General features: G+C 28.8%; 3 protein-coding genes across 3 annotated transcripts in view; 1 reads left to right on the forward strand and 2 right to left on the reverse strand.

The window, feature by feature from the left end:
- Positions 1–7021: 7021 nt before the first annotated feature.
- On the reverse strand, positions 7022–11185 carry LOC112593729 (raf homolog serine/threonine-protein kinase Raf). The gene is made up of 3 exons (XM_025338244.1): positions 10119–11185; positions 9298–10028; positions 7022–7941 (listed from the first exon to the last, which is right to left on the reverse strand). Exons 1-3 carry the CDS (start codon positions 10689–10691, stop codon positions 7308–7310), a joined length of 1938 nt encoding a protein of 645 aa, XP_025194029.1. The 5' UTR covers positions 10692–11185; the 3' UTR covers positions 7022–7307.
- A 4137-nt stretch (positions 11186–15322) lies between these two features.
- LOC112593786 (T-complex protein 1 subunit epsilon) lies at positions 15323–18913 on the forward strand. The gene is made up of 8 exons (XM_025338329.1): positions 15323–15594; positions 15870–16095; positions 16166–16364; positions 17054–17246; positions 17322–17591; positions 18050–18235; positions 18299–18617; positions 18679–18913. Exons 1-8 carry the CDS (start codon positions 15487–15489, stop codon positions 18804–18806), a joined length of 1629 nt encoding a protein of 542 aa, XP_025194114.1. The 5' UTR covers positions 15323–15486; the 3' UTR covers positions 18807–18913.
- Positions 18914–18949: 36 nt separating this feature from the next.
- LOC112593788 (voltage-gated potassium channel subunit beta-2) overlaps positions 18950–24107 on the reverse strand; it is a 10050-nt gene continuing 4892 nt past the window's right edge. The window contains exons 2-8 of the mRNA XM_025338330.1: positions 22494–22907; positions 21118–21245; positions 20010–20216; positions 19837–19922; positions 19698–19754; positions 19404–19592; positions 18950–19250 (exon numbers count right to left, since the gene is read on the reverse strand). Of these exons, the coding sequence (XP_025194115.1) occupies positions 19149–19250; positions 19404–19592; positions 19698–19754; positions 19837–19922; positions 20010–20216; positions 21118–21245; positions 22494–22907 (1183 nt within the window). The 3' untranslated portion in view covers positions 18950–19148. The remainder of the gene's footprint in view (positions 19251–19403; positions 19593–19697; positions 19755–19836; positions 19923–20009; positions 20217–21117; positions 21246–22493; positions 22908–24107) is intronic.

Genomic DNA, 24107 nt, shown 5'->3' on the forward strand with positions numbered 1-24107 from the left:
TACTTGTAATTTTTAATGTAATTTTAAAGGTAAATTTTTGTATTATATCCAGTAGAATAGAATTTTGTTTTCAGACTCCTAATTAAGATGTGGTATTTATTTCTATTCAAATTGTCAAGTCCTATTATGTGTAATATATACATATAGGTGTTTATTAAAATAGTCACTATACATATATAATATGTATATGAACGTATGTGTATTAATTTGGATTTATCATCTATTGATACAGACAATTGAAAAGCCCAATAAATAATTGTTACTTATTATTAAATATTTTTTTTTTGTCTATCAAAAACTATATTCTTTTATACTGTATAATATAATATTATGTTGTATAAACCAGTCATGTAAATCCATGTTGTCGATAAACTTTTATTCCTTTGTGCATATATAGTATTAAAATGAGAATATTTTCTCATCGCGTTATTATGTATGTCGAAAAACAATAAAAAACATGTACGAGTTATACTTTTACAGACCGTATTATAAACGGGTTGTGTTGTACTCACATTTGTTCTTAACCTTATAAATTCTATAAATATATATACATATAATACTTTTGTATACGATTTAATATTTATAAAACTCAAACAATTAAGTATTTGTTCGTGGAACTAAGAATTTTTTTTGTAATACATTAGACGCCTATATATTATATATTATGTATAATTTTTAATTAGGGGCCGTATTAGATAATAAATTATTATGAATGAATATTGTACAGTTTTTGAAGAAAACAAAATTATAACGCTTGTAATTTAGAAACAAAAAATAAAATGTCGTATATATTATTTCCTCATTGTATCCATATTCCACATAAAATTTATTGCCAATTTTTTATAACATACCAATATTCCTACTGGAAAATAATTGAAAATTTTAAATTATCACATATTCTTTTTTCTTGAAGAAGAAAAGTAACTGCCAACCATTTCAATATAATTGTATACTATGTGACATGTGTCTACAAAGGCGAATTTAACAATTTGCTGTCCCTATGCCAAAAAAAAATTTACTGCCCTTATTTTAAAAAAAACACCTCTGTACAACAAAATTTCCTTACATGATAATATTTTGTATGTATTATACAATTATTTTTTTCATTTATCTAAAGTTCAGTAAAAAAGGTTTTGATTCAAATATAGTATTTTCTCTTTATTATTATTATACAAGAAAAAAATAATAAATTTATTAAATAATTATTTGGTTATATAAGTAGTTTTAATGTTAATTATTTATTTTGAAATTGAAAAATTAAATAAAATAAATATTAAATACAATTTTACTGCGTATAAAAGGCCGCCCATGCGGCTGCATACCTAGTTCACAGTGCCTTAAATCCACTCCTGTGTGTCTATAAACTATGTACAACATTTGTTTCAACAAAAAAAAAAACCTGTGAAACACCATCAACAACTAATTATTGGTTAGATGCATGTCACTTACATAGATAAATTATATTTTAAGTACCTACATAATGACATTTTTAAAACATTTAGATTAATTTTAGACTATTGCCTGTTCATAGTTATTAGTATGGATAAATACTTTAAATGCATTATTATGAAGTTTTATAAAATTTATTAGGTATGTTATTTAATATTTTCAAGTCACTCTTAAATATTAAAATTAAAAAAAAAGCAGGTAAGTACTGCTCTGCTATGTATTAGGGTAGGTCACTATTATGAGTGTGTTAAATTTGAATTCAGTGATAAATCATTGTTTACCAAAAAAACTTCTGAGCGGAAACTGTCAACTTAAATCACTAATTATATTTCATTATTTTATAATCTACTTATTTTTACTTTAATATTATAATAGATTGACATAATTTTTTCCAAAAATATTTTATTTTATTGCATTATTAGTAAAAATGATTACATTAATATAGATACCATTAATAATATTAATTTTTTTGAGTTTAACTTGATCTAAATTTGTTTTTCATTCTTATTAACTTGAAAAGTGTTGTTTCGGGCGTTTCGGCTAAAAACTTGGTAACTGGGCAATGGGAATACAGTTAGATAATTATAATCTAAGAGAAATATTTGCTATTTGCAATGACTTTTCATAAAACTATTTTGATAAATTAAATACATCACTTTTTTTAAATGGTACTTAATTTAAATTTAAAAAGTTTGAAATTAAGTAAATTTATTTTCAAGTGGAGGGACAAAAGAATTTTATTGTTATAACTTAATAAGTAAAAATAAAATTCATCAATTATTCAATTACTATCATATGTAAACATTATATTTATCTATGATTATTGATTACTACCACGTAGTTATTGATATGAAAGATTATTATCTATGCGTACAACATGGTTCACATCAGGTTACTACAACTAGCCACTAAATACCTTAAAAATCATCTGCTACGATTTAATTATACTCCGAATTTATTACTTTAAATCTACTAGTAGTCAAAAAATAAAAAAAGAATCGACTTCTAAAAACTTAAAACAATCTAGCCGGTCTAGGTATAAATTTTGTGTTTTCGGCGTTTTCGCATTTATCAATCTCTACTCTAAATACATAAAATAATTTATTCGTATTTTATGTAATTTATCATCGACGTTACTTAACCATCGTTTCTGTAACTGACCATTATTGAACTATTTTAAATTATTATCCGACAAAAATTAGGTATTTAATAATCTCGAATAATTGCAAATGCCTGTTCGATATTGGAAAGAAGTTTAATGTAAGTATAAGTATAACCTATACTTTTTTTATTTTTTACCTTAGTAATCATTGATTACTAATAAATTTGTAAATGAATGGCTTGTAATGTATTTGAATGTTCGGCCATGTTAAGAGTACCTATTTATATTTGTTCATATGGAATCATTCGAAATTTGAATGCCATGGTATAGCCGTATGCCTGTATGCTTTATAGGTACTCGCCATACCAATAAAATGTATTGATCTGTACCTACTCACCTCTAAAATATATCATCTTAGAAGTTAGAACTTAAAATGTTTAATTATTATCAGTATGATTAATAAGACAATTTTAAATCTAGGTAAATTTCATTTTAAGTACCATGCAATTTTTTCAAAATATGTTTTGTTACCCTGATAAATTGATGTTTTAAAAACGATACTATTAAAAAAAAAAAATCGGGCAAATTATTAGTTTAGAAATTATGATTATTTGATGTTAATTATTTTTAAAATATTAGGTATTTATATGTTAAATTTCAATTTCTCGAAGCAACTTAGACGTTTTGCAATGGAAAAAATGGTAAAGTCACAAGAATAGTTTCAAAATGTACAAAATTAATTTAAATTCTGCAGTTTTTTTTCGATTTTTCAAATTATTATTAATTCCACGAAATGTTTGCAATTACGGTATTTCGATTTCATTTATTTTTGTTTTTCCATACGACCATACTCCATAATTGTAATTTATAACAAACGTTTTTGACTCTTGTTAATTTTTTAGTTTAACGTACAGTACCTACGTGTGACGTGTCTATTATATTATTTTGTGAACATGTATTGAATGGAATAGGTTATGGAGAATTAAAGCAAGAAATAATTGCTTGTAATACAAAATGTATTAAATTAATTTATTTTTATGGAAATATTTAATACCAATTCATATAAATCCGTGCCTTACGCTTAATAAAATATATAATAAAATAATTTTTAACTTTTTAAATGGTGACGATGATGCATGAAATACCTAGGAAAATTTGTTGAAATTTGGTGGCTACCGTGTAGATGACCAATGGATTTTTAGAGGTATTGATCTGAGTTTTGTTTTCTTGTTCCCGTTGAACCGTAAAATAATTTACTCTATGCATTGAACGCCATGATAAAATCACATTATTAATATTTATCAAAAAATGGATTTTACCGAGTACCTACGTCTATAATCAGTGATTGTTGAAAAGTAAAATGATTTAATAAAAAATATATTTATATAGATTTGAGATTAAGCCCGGATTAGCATATCTAGGTATAGTTAGGCCGTTAGGCGACCAAAGCGAGCAGGCGTAGCAAGCGACTTTATTTGTTTAACTACTTATAAGTATGTTAGGACGGTTAGGTCACCTATTATAGGTTACCAATGATGCCAGTTATATTAAATCTTAAACCTATATTTTTCCTTTTAGCGTAGAATTTTAAGATTAGTGTTTCGATTTAATAAAATAAAACTTATTAAACATTCAATTTTGCCTTTGGTGTCTGAGTTTTTATCGTCAATTTTCACATAACGCCAATTTCGACGGACATCGTAATAAACAATTGAAGTCATCGCAGTACGCGTCATTTTATAGAAACCTAATAGTATAACAAAAGAAGATTTTAAACTTTTAATTAAACTATCTATTATTTAATTAATAATTATCGATTTAAAAATTAAATTACAATGTATATATACAATTTTAAAAAATGTGATCTTTCCTAACAGTATATAGTTAAATGATTTATATTTTTATTAAAAAAACAAAACAAACAAACAAACTTAGGTAAATACTTGAATTTTCCATCTCAATATGTTACGGTTTTTGTAATTCGATTTGAAACCCTAACTTTTTCGTATCATTCTGAATTTTTCGAGGATCGATGTATTCACGTCTAAAGATTGAATGTTTACTCTGAAAAACGTCGCAATTCGATCATATAGAATAGAAAATTTGTCAAAACAATAAGCTCCCCACTAATTATTTTCTTAAAAATTTAATATTTCTATACCTTAATTTATCATCAAACTAATAAAATCTGGGAATAATCTAAATACGCTTCTTAATTCTGATTCAATCCTCGAAAATTTTAAGACGATATTACCAATATTAAAGCATTTAGATTTTCCGGTTCATTACCCAAAAATTTAATAAATCAAATTCCCAACTACGTCAATATTTGTGATATCGTCCAGAAATTATTGATAAATAAAAAACATCTTTAGATAATTTCCCAGTTCGTTAAACATTTCGTGTTGTATTAGTTTTTTTGTAAATTATGTTCTTAAAATGTTAAATTTCAAAAAAAAATAATAGTGGAAAATTCTATATTAATGAATTGTTTACTTTGTAATCAAGATATAACATTTTTCTAAACAGTTATTTAATCTTTAGGCTGGACTTATTCGTATATGATCTAAGATAATATAACTTCCATTTTAATTGACAAACTTTATCATATTGTTAAAAATTATTATTTATATACCAGAAGAATAATTTTATTTTTTTTGAAAACTTTTTCGAACGTATTAAAAATAAAAATATTTTAGTGATAAAGAGTGTACCACTCCCTTAATCCAGGTTTGTTTATCATTGTACAGTAAAACCTCTCTATAACGGAATCGCTTGGGACCAACAATTTTTCCGTTATAGGAAGAATAAATTTCATATATTATTTGAACCAGGACTATTGATATTTTCCGTTATAAGGAGGATTCCGTCTAATAGAGGGTCCGTTATAAAGAGGTTTTACTGAATAAGAAAAATGATTCCGAGCAGAGACGATTTATTTTCTATATGACTATATCACCAAGTATATTTAATGTTCCCTATGATTTTAGATATTACTTTTAAAATAATTTATTCTACTATTAGTAATACAGTAGGTTGAAATAATTTTTACTTAAAACATTTAGAAATTAAATTATGTGTTTAAAATATTCCCTGAATGACTGATTTATAATCAATGCATAGCCGAACTTTTTAGAATTATCAATTTGACATTATTTTGAGGGTAGATTAATATTATAATTTCACCGTGCACTATGAAAGAATTTTTCAAAATTTTGATTTTAAGGGGTTGAAATATGCAAAAATCAAAATTTTCCGTGTAAATTGTTTACACGTATGTCCTATATACTTCGATAAGTAAGTGCTTATTAGCCGTGAACTACTAGTTCACATTTTTAGGCTCTTTTTCATATGGACAATTTTAAGTGGCATGCTATGGAAGTATGGTGTCAGTACGCGATACGTCCACAAGTTTAGTAATTTTGGCACAAAATGAAAATACATCAAATGTAGTTTATAGAAAATTTAATATAATTATTTTTTTGTTATATACCTATTAAAATTTCACGGGCAAAGCCGCTAATCGCGACGGATAACCCGCTAGTAATAATTTACGTAAAGTTTTTAGTCCTCACAATTAATATTTTTGAATTAACAAACTAATGAATATCGTTATTCATAGTTTAATTATGTAATTCCGTCCAAATTTGAACTTAAAATATTTATAAAAAAATTTATGGTTGTATATTTTTAATGTTTTTAGTATAAACTTATGAACTTTAGATTAAATTTTCAACTTTTAGCTATAGATTTTATAGGTACGTTTTTAACCACAAAACAGTACAAATTTCGTTTGGTTTTAATGAATTTTGTCAAAACTTAAACTTCAGTAATTTATAAAAATAAATTGTGTGGAATCTTGGAAACGCTTTCAAGGTTTTTGACCGAGCAAACTTTTTATCAAACTAGATTAAATTCGCTATCAAAACTAAAACCAGTGACGCACACTCAAATATAAATAGGAATAGCATATTCAATGGGAAATATACTACCCATCAAATCGTTTTCGAAAGTAGATCCGCGGAGACTTTACCCCCACATCTTCTAAATAAGCCTTATTAATAATTATAGCTATATTTACAATATATTAAATTTTTCTTTAACCAGAATATTCAGGGTTAGTAGCTGCTACCCTAGAACGCTCTAGTGTGCGTCACTCATAAATAAATCACAAACGGTAGACACAACAGACAGACAAAACATAATGCTGTGTGACATAGATTTTACTAACAAAGGGCAATTTTGAATGAGGATTTTATAATAATAATTTATGCAATACTTAAATTGATCAATAACATATTTGTTTTTATATTACAAACATAATAATATATGTGTGTATAATGTGTATATAATATTTTATCACCACTATTCATATGAAAATATTTACTCAATTTATGAAAAAACAAAAGTGTGAAGCACATACTGTATGGTACATAATATACATTTTATAGGTAACATTTAAAAATAATAGAAATAGAAGAAAAATCAGACATAATAATAGGTAAATATGTTTGGTTTGTTTTGAGTAACAAAAACATGATTAAAATAATATGTTGAATTCAACAAATGTTATACATATATAGACAACAACAAACATATACACACATGCATATATCATAATACATACATACATGTACATAAATGAATATATCGTCACTTTAGTTGCACATAATAATCAACAAAATTCAACATTATAATAATAAATCATTAAATTTAAAAAATGAATTTGTTTTTTTTTTGTACATTTTCATTAACTTTAGATAAAGCCTGCAGCTCCTCTATAGTTATTTGCTTCGGACGGGTACAAATAGTCATCGCTCCAATTAGACCGGGATAATGTAGGTTCAGATGTTGTCCGTTGTAGTTTTGGCATAGCGTGTATAATGCTTTGGATAGATATAGCAATGTCTTTAAACTTAGGCCTATCTTCCCTATCAAACTTAATACAGTTTTCCATTAATTTGCGTAACTCAGCTGGTGCATCTGTTCTGACTTTTTTCAAATCAGGCCGTAAATAGCCTCTACCCACCATAAAAATTATCTGATCTTTGTTATTAATTTCTGTGTAAGGTAGCTGACCAGAGAGTAATTCATACAGCACAATACCATAAGCGTATACATCCGACTGAAAACTGTATGGATTATCTACTTGCATTCGAATAACTTCGGGTGCCATCCATAATATCGATCCAGATGGTTGATGGTACTGTTGACCACCGGACCATTTTGATTTGATGGTAGCTAAACCAAAATCACCAATTTTCACAACAGAGTCGTTGAAAAATATGTTGTTACTTTTCAGATCCCTGTGTATAATGCTTTTAGAATGGAGATAATTCATACCAATTGCAGTTTGGCCAGTAATTGATATTAATTGCATTGCTTCAAATCTAAAAAAAAATATGTTATAATTAGAACTAAATAATATTAAATAGTAAAAAATGCAAAATATAAAGTAAATTATTTTTATCAAAATTATGCAGTTTGTAAATACATTACTAATTTGTAAAAGTACACTAAAAAAACCATACTAACATAGACCCAAGCCTAAGTATAAGTATATAACTATTATTCATAGATAACTAAATGATTGTTCCTAATAAACTTTTTTAAAAGAAGTCTTGGATAAGTGTACATTTTGCTTATTTAAAAATTAACATTGAATATATGAATAATAATTCATCATTTATTACTGTTTTATTAGTTTGTTCTATTCACTTCTATACAATTGAGTTTTTCAATATTTCAATATTTGTAGATTTTATAATAACTAAAGTTTAAGATTTAACAATTATTCAAATAAGAATAGTTTGTCTACACTCCAGTATTCCCTTATAAATTTTTTTCTATAATACTAGACATACATATGATACATTAAATACAATGTTTAAATAGTCATATTTTTTAGTTTTATGTATTTCAAGCTAAATACAATGAGTGCCTAATGAATTTATATAATTGCATACAATATATAAAAAATTAGGAACAGCATCTAAAATATTGATAAATTATCTAAATAAAAAATAAAAATATGCATTATCAGCAGTGCATACTAGAAGGTTCAAGGGTAACAGCTGCTACCCCTTAAATATTTTGGTGGGTGGGTCTTCCTTATACTAATACACCATTATCATAAAAAATATACTATGTATAAAAATAAATTATTGAATAATATAGCTATGAAACAACATTTATTTTTGAAAGAGAGTAGGTGGGTGGGTAGTATATTATCCATTCAACCTCTAATTATTTATTTTTGAATGTGCACAACTACAAATTTTGTAATGTAACAAATCGTTAATTTAATTAATATTTTTCAAGTATATTTCTCACAATTTGAAATCTGATACTAGAATAAGATGAGTAAAAAAAAAAATTAAATTAATCCTAGTGTTTAAAAAAAAAAATAAATACATACATACTGTATATCCGATTATAACAAGACCTAATTAAATACTTAAAATAATTAATAAGTATATATTGTATGAAATCTCTTAGATATTCTTACTTTAATTCAATGTTTAAATATTAAGCTAGTAGATTAGATATTAAACCAACAGTTTTATTACTAATAAAATAAAGAAATTATTTACTTGATGGTAAAAAAATAATTTTAAGGTTTTTTATAATTTAAGCAAAAAATTTAAACTTTTAAATTTAGTTAATTTATTGAAATTATACTAAATTGTAATCAATGAATTCAATACTTGTAGGTACTTTTATAATAAATAGTAAAATAAACTTACTTTTTTTCTAATACATGTAAACAGCGATATAGACTTGATCCTTCACACCACTGTGTAACAATAGCTAAGTTTGGTTTTCGTATAACGCCCATAAATAGTAAGACATTTACGTGCCTAGTTTTTTTTAAAACAGATACTTCATTTTTAAATGCTTGTAATTGTGCAGCAGTAGGTTGTTTGACTTTGAGTGCTTTAATAGCAACTGGACCATGCCAATTGGCTTTATAAACAGTACCAAATGACCCTGATCCAATGCAATCCCCCATTTGTATATCTGTCTCTGGTATTTCCCAATCTTCTAATGATTCTTGAGGACCTGTGTCACGAAGCAACTTCTTGGTAGCACTTTCATCAGCACTTTTAGCTCGAGGTCTAGGCCTAAGTACATTGGTAGGTGAAGCTTGGGCACTCTGGCTGTGAGGCAAGAAACCATGAGGTACACCAGATGGTGCTTGTGATCTTCGTTTCAATTCAGCCAAATCATCCCAATTCATATTGACCATATTACGGCATACATTAGGTTCTGAACTAGATCTTTCACCGTGACCGAGCACTCGACGTCTAGAAGATTGATAATCAGATGCTAATTGTAGTATACCAGCAGAATTTTGATAAATAGAATGATTTCCCCCATTGCTGTTATTCAAATCTCTGGTTGGAATACACAATACAGGTACTCCCATTGAACACCGTTCATGAAATTTGAATCCGCATGAACGGCAGTGATAACCCTAATGAATAAAAATGTATAACAATGAACGTTAAAGATAAATCAAATTTAAAAACAATTAATAATAATAAGTGGATAATATAATATTTACCTGGAAAAGTAGTTGACGACAATGATCACAAGTTGTAAATGATGTACGTTTTGAAAAATCATGTGTAAATGATGCTTGAATGGGTAACCAACACATTTTTACTTGTATCTCTTCGTATTCAATAGTAGATGTTTGTGTGTCCCATGGTATCTGATGGTCAGTGCCGTTCCTATAAACAACACAGGCGTTCAATGGGATTTTTCTGTGTTGCAAACGCTTCTCTAGAGCCATGTGCAGCGTTTCACCATGCTTCACTTCAATTGTGGTACGCTGTTTATTGGGTAAATAAGCACGGATGGTGCGCACAAAAGGTGTGGACGGCTTGTCTCCCCGGGTTTTTCGGTGCTCCCTGGGATGATCGACCTGGTCGAGTAACTCTTGCTCTTTGGCTTCGAGCTCGTGTAGCTTGACGGTGAGCTCTCGATACTCGGTCAAATAGATGGGTGGCGGATGATCGAATGTGGCAAACGTGCCGTTCAGAGCATGGATGTTGCACTTGGTTAAGCGCATCACTTCCCTGACGTTTTGTAGTTCGTTGCGCAGCGAGGTGATCTCCTCAAAGTCGAACGACATGACGACGCCGCCACCGCCGCCGCCGGCAGCGGGTTTGGTGTCCAGGCCGCCGGGGGATCTTGCTGGGGTCTCGGAATTGGGGGTTGAAGAGAGAAAGGGCCTGTGGGTGCGCTACAGCTCCATCGCCTGGATCAAGTATCCCACAAACGGACGCTGGACACCATCGTTTGTGCGGGTGTCGGTGTCCGTTATTTGTCTGAGGGTATTCGGGTATCGACGCGAGGCGGCGGACGGATACTACGATGGAGCTGTATCGGTTAGATTCGCCCCGAGCGCGTCTACTACGACATGTTTACGTGAAACCGTACGAATTCGTTACACGATTGAAAGGTGCCGATAACAGACGCACCATATTCGAACCGCGGAGGTAGATTACGGAGTACGGAGTGCCCTCCTATGCGTTTCAGAAACCGACCGCAATTATTTGTAAATTAAATATAATACAACTTATATTAAATATACTAATATAGGATGTAATGTAATATTATTGAATAATAATTAATATTGAATTGTCAAACAAAATTTACATACATTGACAAATATTTTTAGGTTAAAAGTTAAAACTACCCGGACAGTACAACCATAGTGGCCGTCTTAAATATCGTGCACTACTTGGACAGTATCGGTCGCGTTGGCTAAGCTGGGGAACAATAATTATTACCTAATCATAAATTCATAAACTTATAATTAAATATTAATATAATTATATTTTACAGAACCTTGTCTGTGCCCTGTGGTCAGAGTGGATTTATCCATAATATACTTATTAGTTATTACCTATAAATATATTATATAAAAATGAACCGATGTTTATGAAACTTGAATGGGACTTATAAACTTCAGAACAACCGATGGCTCACGCATGAATAAATACATTTCGTTTTGGCTTTTATTTATTTATGTAAGTAGGTTGCCATTGGTTATATATACATATGACCATAAGTTATAACTTATATCTTTTAAAAATATAATTTAAAAATAAATTTCTTTAGACTCGTCATGAATTTCAATGGTATTTTCTTTTTAAATAAAAGAAAATAATATTTTATTGTTTATGATTTATTTTTACCTAGGTAGGTTTTTCAATTGTACCTACAACAAAAATAATGTGTGAAGCCTATATAAACATAAAAATTACTCGACCAACTTAAACGAATATTTAAAAACTTGTTCTTGGATATACCTATAAGAAAAATTTTAAGAGTATTTTAAACCGGTTTGAAAATAAATTAAATGCCAAAATACTGGTATATCACATTTATGGGATTGGGCGGATTACCTATCTCCATCGAATTAGTTCACAAAGCAAAGTACACCAATGCGATTTTCTTGTGAACTAAAGTACGCTAAATCAAAGATATAAATATATAATTTTATATAGTGCCGTATTTTATGTATGTTAATTTATTCTCGAGTGATGTCGGGTTATTGTATAATAATTCCACCTCATAGATATTATCTATATTCTACCTTGGTTAGGTGTTGTTTCATAATCATAAGCATATTATATTTGTAATTTAAAATAACAACATTGTATTTAGTATAAGTATATATTGTGATTTGTGTGTCAATGGGAGAAAATAGAGTTGTTTCAGATGTGGTCGATGTGTGCGACACTAGGGTCGCAAATTTGTCCAGAAGATACACGATCACAATTAGAAAAATTATATTGTATAGAGAGATATGATTTGGACAGTAAATTTTCCGCCTAATATATAAACCAAAAAAATCATAAATATATTATTTATACTATAATAACTATTGAAAAATTAAAATTTATAAAGATCACAGACATAACTTTTGTCAATTCTCAAATAAAAATATAAATAGTAGTCATAGGTATAGCATAAATCACAAATATTCTATAGTGCGTGGTATAGTTGTTAAACAAATTGGTATGTCTTTATAACCACTTAAATATTATTTACATAATATTTTCAATTTATTTTGCAATTGAGCAAATATTTTTTTCTTTTATGTCCTCTGTAGATTTTAATGATGTTATGCTAATTTTATTTTGATTCATCGCATTTGCTATCGCCTATTTTCAATCAGAATTTTGTTATTTATACAATTATACCCATCTAGAAAAATGATAATGACTTAACTTTGATTATTGGTCCGATACCATAATTTAATGTTTTATTATGAACATTTCTGCATATTATGTAAGGTAGAAATAATGATGGATGTCCGTAAGCGTAGATATGGAATTGTCTTATATCGCATTAATTCTTCTATAAATAAAATACCAGTTACATAGATAAATATTAAAAAAATATTCAACAACAGGTGAAGCGTTGTTTTGGTATTATGCTGTTCAAGTGTATACAATTCTTTTAGTTACATTACTGTCATTATTCGAATAAAAACATAAAATAGTTATTTCATCCAACTTTTGGAAAATAAGGAAAATTATTCATCCTATTTATGACCATTCTGTTTTTAGATTCTGAAAAAGCGATGAATTTATTGATTTTACGAATATGTTTGTTTTTTTAAGTACCTATGTATAATAAAAAAAAGAAATAAATTCCTAATTTTATACAAAATTATTTAGTAGAATTATATGAAAAAAAATGATTTATTTATCTCGTATTTATCTGTTATATGACTATGAAAATATGAATCTTTTTAATTTGAGTAAGTATTGCATTTCTCTAAACCTGTATTTATTGTTTCACGACATTTTAATAAATATTCTTTTGTACATATCCACATTAATTGCTTCGACCTTGATAGTTTGATAGTCGAAGTTTTTATTATATTATATGAATAATCACTCCAAGAAATGGTGTAGGTATCTTTAATAGATAAATAATTTCTATATTTTTTATAAAAAAAAAAACAAAAATTACAGTGTATATCAAATTAAAATTAATATTGAGATGTAACAGAAGCTTTATTTTTATAGTTACATCAAACCTTAGTTGCTAAACCTAATAATCTACACAAAATAGGTATATGGAACTATGGAAGAAGTATAATTTATATTATTATATCCATAATATCTATCACCATTATTCCAGTAGCGTATTTAGCAACTTTCTATGGAGGCGGGTTAGCAAATTTAAACTTACCACACTTTACTTCATGATATCGGATATTTATTTTTTCGCAAAAATATAACGTATGTCGAAACTATTTAAAAATTTTATTATGATAGATAATATCTATCGTCCTACGTGTGATCTACCGAAAAATGGGTGGTCCAATGTCCAATGTGTGATCTACCGAGTACCGACTAAATTGTTATGCTTTTTGTAAGTAAATAATTTATTTCCTGTGCGGATGACTGATATGTTTGACATCATTTTTTAATATATCTCATATAGTCACAAATTTTTTAAAGAACTGTCCGAATGAATGTCTTTTTTTACTGGTTCTTGTTGTTTCACGTAATTTTCCACTGAATTCGGTGCCATCAATATTCTTTTTACAGCAAACCAAACGATTGTTACTTAAAAAATTTTTACTTTTTAAATATTCAACGCATTTTATTACATCAATAATTATATTTCTGTATAAATGTCCCATTGTTGAAGTAGAATTCGTTTTAAATCGGTGCTAAATATATATATGTACTCACTTATAGAAAAAAAAAATGGAAAAAATTCACTAACAAACGAAATCATACGAATAAACGCTAAATGGTAACCGAATGTCTAAATTATATTTTAAAAATACAATACAGGCGTAAAATCAGTAGCCTATTGATAGTTACATAGCTGGTATAGAACTGTAGAGAAATATAGGTATCTATTATCATTTATCGGTAATCACACGTTCCGCTTACAACACTTTATTGTAGATAGCCATTTATCGGTAAATCACACACTGGACCGGTCTCAATATATTTAATATAGTACTCAGTAGTCAATACAGTACCTATAATGCTTGAACTGGATAATAAAGGGTGTTTTATAAAGTGCGCAATTTTTGAAATCCGTAGGATTTGTTTGTTTGAAGGTTATCAACCATATTTTAATTATTTTTGTCATCTATTATTACTCCGATTAGAATGTAATTAGTTTTTATTAAACTTAATTGACATGGAGTGATTCAGTAACTATCAGCGTAGGTATATTCATATTGAAAACCCATTACAAAAACGGTGAGTGCTCAGCTATGACTGTTCGTAAACTTCACGCGATTTTTGGACTGCATCAACAATTCTGGGATTAGAACAGAAATTTGAACATACTGGTTTAATTGTAACAAAAAAAAGTCCACGTTCAAAACCGTAGAATTCGTACACAACCAAACATTGCGGCAGTGCAAGAGATGACGGAAGATATAGTGGAAATGGATATATGGTGGATATAATTAAACATTAAATCGAAATATATTTTAAGTATAATAAAACAAAAAGTTTGAATTTGTTAATGATTTTGGCTGATTTTTTTCCATGTTTAAAAATTGCGCACTTTTTGAAACATTCTATATTATTTTATACGACAGATTGCCTAACAGAAAATAGTCCGTAATAATTTTTTGGTAAAGTTTATGCACGGTTATAGATAGCATATTTTAATCTATCCAACGTTGATTGACCGTGGGTTAATGATAGGAGGGGCATCCAATTTGTCGAATCGTCGTCTGGGCGAAATTGTAGTACAAAAAGTACATAACCTACAAATATTATCCGGAATGTTCCGGACGTCTCACGGTTTGCTCTTTCTTCTACTTGATTCACGTTCGTCTTTAAACAGTATTTCGTGTTTCGATTACTTTTTTGTTGTTTTTGCTCTTGTATAGAGTGGCGTGACAAACGAAGACGTCAAAAAACGGGACCATGTCTTTCATACCCGGCTCGTTGGGTTTTGACGAATTCGGTACGCCGTTTATCATCATCAAAGACCAACACAAACAGCGTAGGCTGACTGGCATCGATGCGTTGAAGGTTTGTGGTTCTTTCATATTCTTTTTTACTGCTGAATAAAGTACTAACTTGATAGAGACGATATTGTTTTCATTACTTGATCGCACCGTTGTTCCTAGATTCGGAAAAATTTTGTATTTGTGACCACTGACTAGGTGTGCTCTGACATTCCCCAGGTTTTATGACACACATGGTTATTTATTTCAACTTAAAATGTTATACCAATCCATATAATATATTTATCACCCAAGCCTATAATAACATTAATGTAAAACGTTAATTTTCATCTTGTTTAGTCTCATATTATGGCTGCACGGTCTATCGCTAAGACGTTGTACACATCTTTGGGTCCAAAAGGTTTGGACAAAATGATGGTGTCATCTGATGGTGAAGTGACTGTTACCAACGATGGTGCAACTATTTTGAATATGATGGATGTTGATCATGAGATCGCTAAACTCATGGTGCAGTTGTCTCAATCCCAAGATAATGAAATTGGTGATGGAACTACTGGTGTTGTAGGTATGTAAAGTGTTAATTAATTTCTAATGCAATTCTTGTTTGTATTAAAAGTTTTATTATTCTATTATAGTTATTGCTGGAGCTTTACTTGAACAAGCTGAACATTTGCTTGATCAGGGTATACATCCTATCAGGATTGCTGATGGTTTTGAATTAGCTGCTCAAAGTGCTTGCAAGCATTTAGACTCAATTGCTGATTCATTTCCAGTTGATATTAACAACTTGGAACCCCTTATTAAAACAGCAATGACAACTCTGGGATCCAAAATGTAAGAAATATTTTGTATAAATTATTTAAAATATATTTATTAATATAATTTAAACTAATTACCAATTAAAATGACAGATACAAATATTTTCATGATATTCAGTTTATTAAAATTTGACAATTTTAGCATTTCATTAGTTGATTGATTTTATTACTGAAGATGAAAAAGTTAGGGTTTTGAAAATTGTTTTTAACTATAAAACTATGATTTATTAATATATTAAATTAAATGTTCAATATGTTTTAAAAATCAAACTTGATTAAGTATTAAAGAATTATTATTTGATTAAAATTGAAAAACCAAGTTTTATTTAATATTAATAATAAACATTAAATATAATTTAATTTAATTTACTTATTATATTTTATTTTATTATTTTCAAACAATAAAATAGTTTATTAATATATATTGTTTTTACTACAATTTAATTCTGTAAAAAAAAAATGCAATTAAATATTTTTTCTCTAGGTTTGCTCTTCATTAAAAACTTCAAACTTTTTTTTTAAATTTTTATTTTAATTGAATTTAGATGTTTATACTTAAAAATTAATTTGGTAATTTATCAAAATATTTTATTCTAGTTATTTTTATTCTCCAATTATTGTTAATAATAAGTTTATTTGGCTTAAAGTTTGTTTTTCAATAATATCTATGATGTAAATATAATATTTAAATTCATGCAATTTTAGTGTCAATAAATGTCATCGTCAAATGGCTGAAATAGCTGTGAATGCAGTTATATCTGTAGCAGATTTTGATAAACGTGATGTCAATTTTGAATTGATCAAAGTCCAAGGAAAAGAAGGAGGAAGATTAGAAGACACAATGTTAGTTAAAGGAGTTGTAGTTGATAAAGACTTTTCACATCCTCAAATGCCTAAAGTAAGAGTATATCATACAATGTTTAATTTTTCTCTGAATATATTTTCTTAATTGTTATATTTTACGTATTTTTAGGAACTTAAAAATGTTCATCTTGCCATTCTTACTTGTCCGTTTGAGCCACCTAAGCCCAAGACCAAGCATAAGTTGGATGTCGCTTCAGTTGAAGATTATAGAGCATTAAGGAAATATGAACAAGATACATTCAATGAAATGGTTAAAAAAGTGAAAGATGCTGGTGCTACATTAGCAATTTGTCAATGGGGTTTTGATGATGAAGCAAATCATTTGTTATTAAAACACGAATTACCTGCTGTACGTTGGGTTGGTGGACCTGAGATAGAAGTAAGGAATATTTTTATTTTTTTTACCTAGAAGTTTTTTTTTTGTTATATTTAAGGGTGTCTTTGGCCATTTTTTAAAGTTAGTGAGTTGTTGGAATTGGTGATTGATAACTTACAAGAAGAAAGTGGGTTTTGGTTTAGAGTTTGAAATGAAATTCTTTGTAATGACAGGTTGTTACTTGTTAAGATTAATAGATTGTTATATAGATAATTATTGGTTAGGTACCATGGGGCACGGGGTTCCAGTAATTTTTCTAAGATGTGTGAATTGAAAGGCTTGAATTGATCAAACACAAATTTTGTGTTATAGAATTCTAGAAGTTAATTTATAATTGTTACTACCAGATATAACTGATATAAGAATCAATACTTTAATTTAATATCTTCATTTAATATTATAAAATATATTTTAATATCTAATATTTTTAAATACTAAATATATGATGAAACTTATTACAGTTAATTGCAATTGCTACGGGAGGTAGAATCATTCCTCGTTTTGAAGAAGTTTCTAAAGAAAAGCTAGGTTACGCTGGAAAAGTTAGCGAACTTTCTTTTGGTACTACTAAAGACAAAATGTTGGTGATAGAAGAATGTAAGAACTCGCGTGCTGTCACCATATTTATTCGTGGTGGAAATAAAATGGTTAGTTAATTTTATATATTGCCAATGTGTAATATGAACTTAGAATATTCTGTGTTAATGTAGATCATTGAAGAAGCCAAACGCAGTATTCATGATGCTTTATGCGTTGTTCGAAATTTGGTACAAGATAACCGCATAGTTTATGGTGGTGGTGCTGCTGAAATTTCATGTGCTATCGCTGTTTCTACGGAGGCTGACAAGATTTCATCCATTGAACAATATGCATACCGGGCATTTGCAGATGCTTTAGAAAGTGTTCCATTAGCTTTAGCTGAGAACAGTGGATTGTCACCAATTGATACGTTAACTCAAGTTAGAGCCAGACAAATCAAAGAAAATAATCCAGCTCTTGGTATAGATTGTATGCTTGTTGGAACTAATGGTAAATTTGTTTATTTGATAAATTTATACATTGTTTATAAAATTGTTAATTATTTTTTTAGACATGAAAGAACAAAATGTTATAGAGACTCTTCATAGCAAGAAGCAACAGATTATTTTGGCTGCACAGTTAGTTAAAATGATTTTGAAAATAGATGATGTCAGAGTTCCAGGAGAAAATTTTGATTAGATTTAATATCTTAATAATACTATACTGATGATCAGCGCTTACTTGTTTTCCTAAAATCAATCCTTTTTTTATGTTCAAAATTTACATTAATAATTTTATAAGTTAAGTTATACATTTTTTCTAATAATAAAATACACTACTAATCAATTAAAATTGGATGTATATTTAACTTTAAACTATAATTCTAACATGATTACAATATTTGCCACAAGAACTATTTTTTCATTGAAGCACACAAAACGGTACTTTTCGTTCTTTCATGTCATACTCGTCATTGTTTTCTTTCATGCCATCAGCAGACATGCCTGTGCCCCCCAACACACCGGGGGGGCACACTGTTTGTCATCTCATTGCTAGAGTTGATACCATTGGTGGCCGTACTGGCTTATTGTCCAGTATACGCTCCAATTCGGCCATTACATTTGAATTGAGTTTAGGCAACAGCTATATTAGAAAATAATTAAAATTATTGATGTTTGTGTGTTAAAATAATAAATTACATTTCATTTTTATTTTTATTAATTATTATTATCGCAATAACATTTTGAAATAAATGCATTTTTTAATATAACATATTTTGTAAATCAAATTTATTACCTGTAATCCATGCAAAGCGTGATAAAACTGGTGTGTCGTTGCTGCTCCTAGTAAAAGACACTGAACGCTTTCGTTTTTTAATGTCCACGCTATACACAGTTGAACTAAACTACAGCCAAGACGTTCTGCTATTAATGAAATTGAAAACAATATTTCCTTGGTATTTCTTGTTGTCAATGGTTCATTGTTCTGCAATATTATATTGAACACATTTTAGTAAACATTTATTATACTGTTTGTAGTTCTTTATTATTATTTTATAGCCTATAAGTTAATAAAAAATTAAAATGTTACCTCTTTACTTGGGGGTTTTCGATCATCTTGATTCCAACTAATACTGGAAGCTTTTGTCTGAAACACGAGGCATATACTTTTTACACCTTGAACCTTTTATTTGTGATGAAATTAAAATTATATTTTTGTCTTAACTAACCCTATTGGATGATCGGCTTCTGAGCGAGTCTTTGAAAGAAGGCAATAATCCCATGGCTAATGGTGACCAAGCCATTAAACCTACACCTGGTTATTGAATGCATACAAGATTAAGTTAAATGTATAAATTTACCTTTTAATACATTTACATATAAATATTATTATGGTACTAACCGATTTTATTGTACAATTCAGGCATGTAAATCTCAACTTTTTCCCTGCACAACATATGATATTCAGATTGTTCTAAAATAGGTGTAGAGCAATTCAATTGTCTGCAAGCAGTATACATTTCTGTGACATCGATTGGTGACCATTTAGCTGTGCCCCAATACATTATAAGTCCTTCTGATACGAGAAAATCCATAGCTCTAACTACTTCTGCAATTATATTGAAAAATGGCGATTATTTGTTTAAATGTTAGTGTAATTTTATAATAATTATTATCTATATTTACTAGTTGACTGAAATATTAAATAAACAATATTTATTTACAATATATATAATATATACCATATACAAGTCTAGATGACTTGTTGCAGGACATTTTTTTGTATTTCATACGTTACACATAATTTAGAGTACCGCACCTAACACAATCTATAATCATATTTTTGTTTTGCGTATATATTGAATTCGGGTAAAATACATATATTTACTAATTCCTGTAAACATTTTTATTACTAAGGATTTTAAAATTAATTAACCTACATTCATAAAATCATATCTTATACACAAACATAAAAACTTGAGTTAATATGTTTAAAATTTTGACTCGACCAAAACTGATAAATTGTTTTAAAATAGTGATTGTGTGTACCATGCAGTGGGGTATGTATTAACCATCCAATCCATAAATGGTGGTAGAAAATACGTAAATTGAATTTAGAATTAATTTGATTAGTATAAGGCGTTGTATTATACAGGTATTCTTTCTGAGATAATATTAGTAAGTATAGGTATACGATAATTACGTATACTTATCTACCTATGTAATATAATAGGTTTATTCAGCTGTGATTTGTGAATGTTATAGCGAACTTGTTCCTATTATATTATCTGCATTACAATGCTTTACACGGCCCTTTTAACAATTTTCCTTCTTAATTTTACAGGTTGAAATTTATTTTGACCGTACCTAACTATTAATATTTTTAAATACTGTATTGGCAAATTTCTAAGAAGACGACAATTATGTTTTATTGAGTACAATAATTGTATTGCGTCTTTTTTATGTAAAAAGCTATGACGGGCGCAATCATAATATTACAGTAAACAAACCTTCGAGTGGACACATCGGATCGGCTTTTTGTATCAGAACGATGTCTATGTAGTCGAGTTGAAGTCTAGCGACGGACGATCGAACCGATTCGATAATGTGTTTGCGTGACAACCCTCGTTCTTCGGATCTATTGAATGGAAAAAAAAAATGAAAAACATAAAAACAAAATATTAGTACTGGATTTACGTATAGGTACAGTATACTAGTATAATGGTTAATACCTAAATCGGGCTCTACTTTATGAGATATAATTTCTATAACGCATCAGACGTTGGAGTCACGTTGGATATACGTTATAGTTTTATTACTTATACGTACATTATAATACTCGTACCTATATATTATTATATTATTGTTAGATAGTGTGACGGAGTAAGCGGTAGTTTTGTTAGACATAAATGTAAAAAATAAAATATTTATTTTACTCATTAATCATACCAAGTATGTTATAAACTAATATACCACCCTATTATAATATAATCAATATCTATAGAATATAAATGAAATTGTGAAAATATATATTTTAATTCACAGTACGAGCAATCAAATCATAGACCTATAAACAAAGTTTATAGAGCTATGAATGATGAATGGATTTAGCATTGACCGTGAAAATTTTTTTTGTGGTTACTTATTACTTGCCGTACTTCTTATATGCGTATAATATATTATGTAAGTACATAAATCATAACATAAATTGTATAAATAAAGCTGATTTATCTTATGCAAACGGACGTGATCGTTTAACTTATAGTTTTAAATTATAGGTATGTATTATAATTTTTTTAGGTATTTCGAAAATATTAGGTAGAATTTTATTTTATAATTTTGTAAAAACTAAAATAAAATTTCTTGCCCTTAAAATGTCACCGCTTTAGACCCGTTAGGTTGTGCCTATGTAAGCCTGGCCGCCTTCGCCTAAATACGCTTCCAAATGAATCAATAATAATGTAGGGATGAAGACCATAAAAACAATGTTATCCTATTTTTACTTGATATGTTATTTATTTTATAAAAGTATGGATCTCAACGCGTATTAAGTAGGTATAATTTATAATGCCGTTCGGCTTTCAGGGAAATAAACATGATTTAAAATGAAGACTACACTTTTACAAAAATAACGATTATTACTTTTATTTACACTGTGTAGGAAGGTACTAGCTAATCACAGTGAAGTACCTATACGGCTATACCCTGATGGCAATGTATCATCGTATCGGGTATAAGATGCTAAGTTTATACCTATCATTTGACTATTTACATGGTAATTTTCTATATCCATATTGATATTTTAATCTGTTTATCAAGGACTTCAACCGACTATTATTGATGTTTAATAGTACCTACTATAATTTACGGTAATGGTTTGACGTACTTGTAGTGCCAATGGATTTTGGTGATGACGCTGTACGACACTCGTTTCCAGTTTTTCCTCTTGAGTATGGCACCCAGTTGAGTTTCAGCCTGTTCGCTGCTTTGCGGACCCTCGGTTAGATCGAACAGGTTGATGCCGGCGTTGTATGCGGCCGTCACCACCGCGTCTAGCTGTTCCTCATTGATGGCTGTGTTGTATGTGGTCCACGTGGCCAACCCGATGTTGGATACGCGCAAGCCGCTCTTACCTAAGTTCCGGTATCGGAGCCCGGATGTCAGGCTGGGCGATTGTGCCGCAGACGACACCCGGTCAACCGACTCCTTGACCGCGGTTGCTTGCAGCTTGGCACACAGCTGTTCCGTGGTACTGCCCAGGTCGGCCATGCAGTCTAGGCTGGCTATTGGTGCCTTGCATCTGCCAACAAGAACAAATCGTTCATTAAAACATCACATAGGTAGGCACCCATCCCTATTATATTATGTTATTTAGACATCTATGTATTAATATCTCTGTGACATATCGACACAAGTAAGATTCGGTAATTTATCATAATATTTCTACAGTAGCAAATATTGTAAAACAGGAACTGTAATGAACTTTATTTTTGAATGTCCCTACTCCCTACAATCCTACAATAATAGCTGTATAAAACAACATAATACTCGTGAACGTACACTTTGTCGGGGGGGGGGGGGTCTAAGTAGCAATTACTCTGTAAACGACCGCTATCATTTAGTATATTATCCCATTGTTTTATCTGCTAGGTGTACTTCAATATTTTATACAAATGTATACGGATCGTAGTTTTCATTGTAAATAATGTTAATATTTACTTACTTAAACAGCAATATACCTAGGTGTTTTGAAACTTCTAAAAGAAACGTCTCAAAACTAAATAATAAAGAATTCGCAGTGGTCTAAAATTTACTCAGTAGGATACTTGCATAATGTATGTGTTTGCAGTAGTCAGTAGTAGAATATTAATCTGTATTACAACTGCAATGGTGTAAAATTGCTGGTTTTTTTATAGTACTTGTAATAAGATTAGTGTCAATTCGTTTTGAATTATTAAACTTAATGGAATATAATATCTAATTAAATTGTTAACTGTTTTTTTTTACATCATATAAATTAAACTAAAAAACTAGAACGTAGGTACTAGGTATGCCCTATTATAGTATAAATATATATCTACCCAACCCAACCCATTAATTACAGTATAATTTTTAAATATTAATGTATCACATTTATGACAGTATGACACTACAACAGTAGACATTATAGATACACAAATATTCCAAAATTTAACCGTATTAACAAATAACAATGTTGTTTGATAATTATAGTAATTATACACGAGTATACGATTTGTGGTGAATATTTATAGAAGCATTTTACGCTCGTAAAACTTTAATTCAAAATATGTAATTATTTGTTTAATAATAATTAAGCATATAAGTAGTATTGTAGTAAGTACATTATAAGTAATATGATTAAGTATAAAGTCGCATAGACTATTTTAAGTAACGTTACTTTCAGTGTATAAGAATTTGTTTTTTTAGCAATGTATGTTTTTAACTTAAAAACAGGTAGTATAGCCTAGTCTAATTATTA

Source organism: Melanaphis sacchari, unplaced genomic scaffold (genome assembly GCF_002803265.2).
Source record: "Melanaphis sacchari strain LSU unplaced genomic scaffold, SCAv2.0 Contig20_pilon_pilon, whole genome shotgun sequence".
Classification (NCBI taxonomy): Eukaryota; Metazoa; Arthropoda; class Insecta; order Hemiptera; family Aphididae; genus Melanaphis; species Melanaphis sacchari.